Raw genomic sequence first — 2,485 nt, forward strand, 5'->3', positions numbered from 1 at the left:
CTCCCGCAGGCCCCGCCCTCTGGCCGCGCCTCATCCAGGCTATGTCCCAGGACTCCGCCTCATCCCCCGCCCCGCCGCAGGCCCCGCCCCTGAACCACCGTCCCGGGCCAAGGCCCCGCCCATCCACCGGCCCCACCCAAGCGCCTAACCCCTTGGTGACAGGCTCCTCATCTGTCCCTCTGTATCGGGCCCTCGTCCCCTCACAGAACCGCCCAGGTGCCCCCAGACTCAGGACCCTCTCAGTCCAGGCCCCGCCCACGCCGATCCGGCCCCACCCCTCCTCCCGAGCCCCACCCCCTTAAGCCCCGCCCCCTGTGCGGCCTGCTCCGCCCATGGGTCCCCGCCCCGAGACGCGCGAGTCCGACCGCAGCGCCCAGCAGGGGCTCAGGGTCCGCGGGCAGCGCACCGGGCGTGGCACGGGCCTGGCTGGCTTGTGGCTGACCAGCCTCCCAGCCGGACGCGGTCCAGGTAAAGCCTCCGACCCCTGGCCCCTGACCCCTGACCCGGGTCTGAGCCGTCCCTACCGTCGCCCTCGCTTCCGCGCGGGCCCGGCCCGCTCGGCTTTGCGCCCCCTCCCCCAGCGTCCGTGCCGTGGCTGGCGAGGTGCCTGTTCGATCTGGATCGCGGGCCCGCGGACAGGGGCCGCGCTGTCATCCTTCGGTCCAAGGTGTTCCCAGTGAATCGGGATCAAGCTTTTGATAAGGTAAGCCTCCGCCGCGGGGCTGCGCGCGCTCCGGGCTCGGGCTCGCTGAGCCACCCGGTCCGACCCGGCATCCGGGGGAAGGCTGGCAGCTGGGCGTTCTGGGGGAGCAGGGCCCTGGGGGGCAGGGGCGCGAGCTGCGGTCCGCCCCCCCACTCGCCGTGCTCCCGCAGCCACGGCTCCTCCTGCGGGGCGGTGGGTGCGCCCAGCCTGGCCAGGCCAGGGAGTGCGTCCCCCTTTGTTACAAGCCGCCCGGGGGTCCCTTGCGGGAGCCTCAGGGTAAGTTGCAGGGCGGGTCTCCTTCCAGAAGGGGTGGCCCGCGGGGCAGCCGCTTCCAGGGCGGGTTTCAGGGCGGGCCCGCGTGGCGCGTGGATGGCGCCCACCTCGCTCTTTCTTCCCCGTCTCTCGCAGAACCTGGAGAGTGCCCCGGCCGGCTCGGCACCCGCGGGGAAGAGCGTGTATGTCTTCGAGGAACGCGCTCGCCCGGCCGCCCGGGGAGTAGCCAGGAGCTTAGATGGCCGCACCGGCCCCAGGCAGGATGGCCCTCCTGGGCAGACCGAGCGCCTCCTCGCCGCAGGTCCCCAGGGGAGGGCCGTGCCTCCTGCTGCTGCTCTGCCTGCCTCTGGGCGCCACGTGCCCTCAGGGCTGCCAGTGTCCCGAGCATGCGGGGGCGGTGGCTGTGCGCTGCAGCGCCAGCGGCCTGCGGGAGGTCCCCAAGGACATCCCCGCCGACACCGTGCTCCTGAAGCTGGATGCCAACGAGATCGCTCACATCCCTGATGGCGCCTTCCAGCACCTGAGCCGGCTCAAGGAGCTGGACTTGTCTGGGAATGCCATCGAGGTGATTGGGCCGGCGACGTTCACTGGCTTGGCGGGGGCCCTGCGGCTGCTGGACCTGTCCCACAATCGCATCCGCAGGATCCCCAAGGACGCCTTGGACAAACTGAGCGCTCAAGTCCGCCTGTCCCACAACCCCCTGCACTGCGAATGTGCCCTGCAGGAAGCCCTGTGGGGGCTGCAGCTGGACCCCGACTCTGCAGACGCTATTGCGTGTCACACTTCTGTGCGGGAGGAGTTCGTGGGGAAGCCGCTGATCCAGGCGCTGGATGCCGGCGTCAGCTTCTGCAGCGCCCACCACCGGACCACTGACGTGGCCATGTTGGTCACCATGTTTGGCTGGTTCGCCATGGTGATCGCCTATGTCGTGTACTATGTGAGGCAGAACCAGGAGGATGCCAGGAGGCATTTGGAATACCTGAAGTCCCTGCCTAGCACCCCCATCTCCAAGGACCCCATCAATCCAGCTCCCTAGTACCTGCCAGCACCCTAGAACCACCTCCCAAGTCTTCAGGCAAACCCACATCCCACCGACTTCACACTTTCACTTGGTAGCAGGTTGTGATGTGGGTTTTACCTTCTCCCCCATGGAGGTGGTTGAGATGGCTCCTTCCATGTTACATTCATTCTCTTACATTCATTCATTGAATTCTCTTTGCAGACAGGAAACTTACCATCTCACCCATTTGATGGACGCGAAACAGAGACACTGAGGGACTTCCCATGGTAACACAAGGCATGGTCCGGTTGGGACTTAGAGCCAGGCCATCTGCCATGGAAAGTGTTCTTTCCACTCTGCAAGCCTCTTATGGGCCCTGGCATATACACTCAGAGGGTGGGGCACACTCTGAAAAGAAAGAGACTCACCACAGAGGCTTGTAACAGGCTCGTCTGGTCAAGACACCGATCAGTAAGTCCTGCAGGGAAGACCTGACTAGCCTTTGTTTA

At 66.6% G+C, this 2,485-nt stretch overlaps 1 protein-coding gene across 1 annotated transcript; it reads left to right on the forward strand.

Moving 5' to 3' along the window:
* Positions 1 to 1,214: 1,214 nt before the first annotated feature.
* Positions 1,215 to 2,210, forward strand: LRRC3 (leucine rich repeat containing 3). The gene has a single exon (XM_004696895.3). The coding sequence runs from the start codon at positions 1,215 to 1,217 to the stop codon at positions 2,010 to 2,012; it is 798 nt and encodes a 265-aa protein (XP_004696952.2). The 3' UTR covers positions 2,013 to 2,210.
* Positions 2,211 to 2,485: the final 275 nt, after the last annotated feature.

Source organism: Echinops telfairi, unplaced genomic scaffold (assembly GCF_000313985.2).
Source record: "Echinops telfairi isolate 266 unplaced genomic scaffold, ASM31398v2 ScPeMD7_7469;HRSCAF=8507_0, whole genome shotgun sequence".
Classification (NCBI taxonomy): domain Eukaryota; kingdom Metazoa; phylum Chordata; class Mammalia; order Afrosoricida; family Tenrecidae; genus Echinops; species Echinops telfairi.

Bases quoted from the DNA above. Each gene is read 5' to 3' on its own strand.
- LRRC3 (XM_004696895.3), top strand. From the start codon at position 1,215: ATGGCCGCACCGGCCCCAGGCAGGATGGCCCTCCTGGGCAGACCGAGC.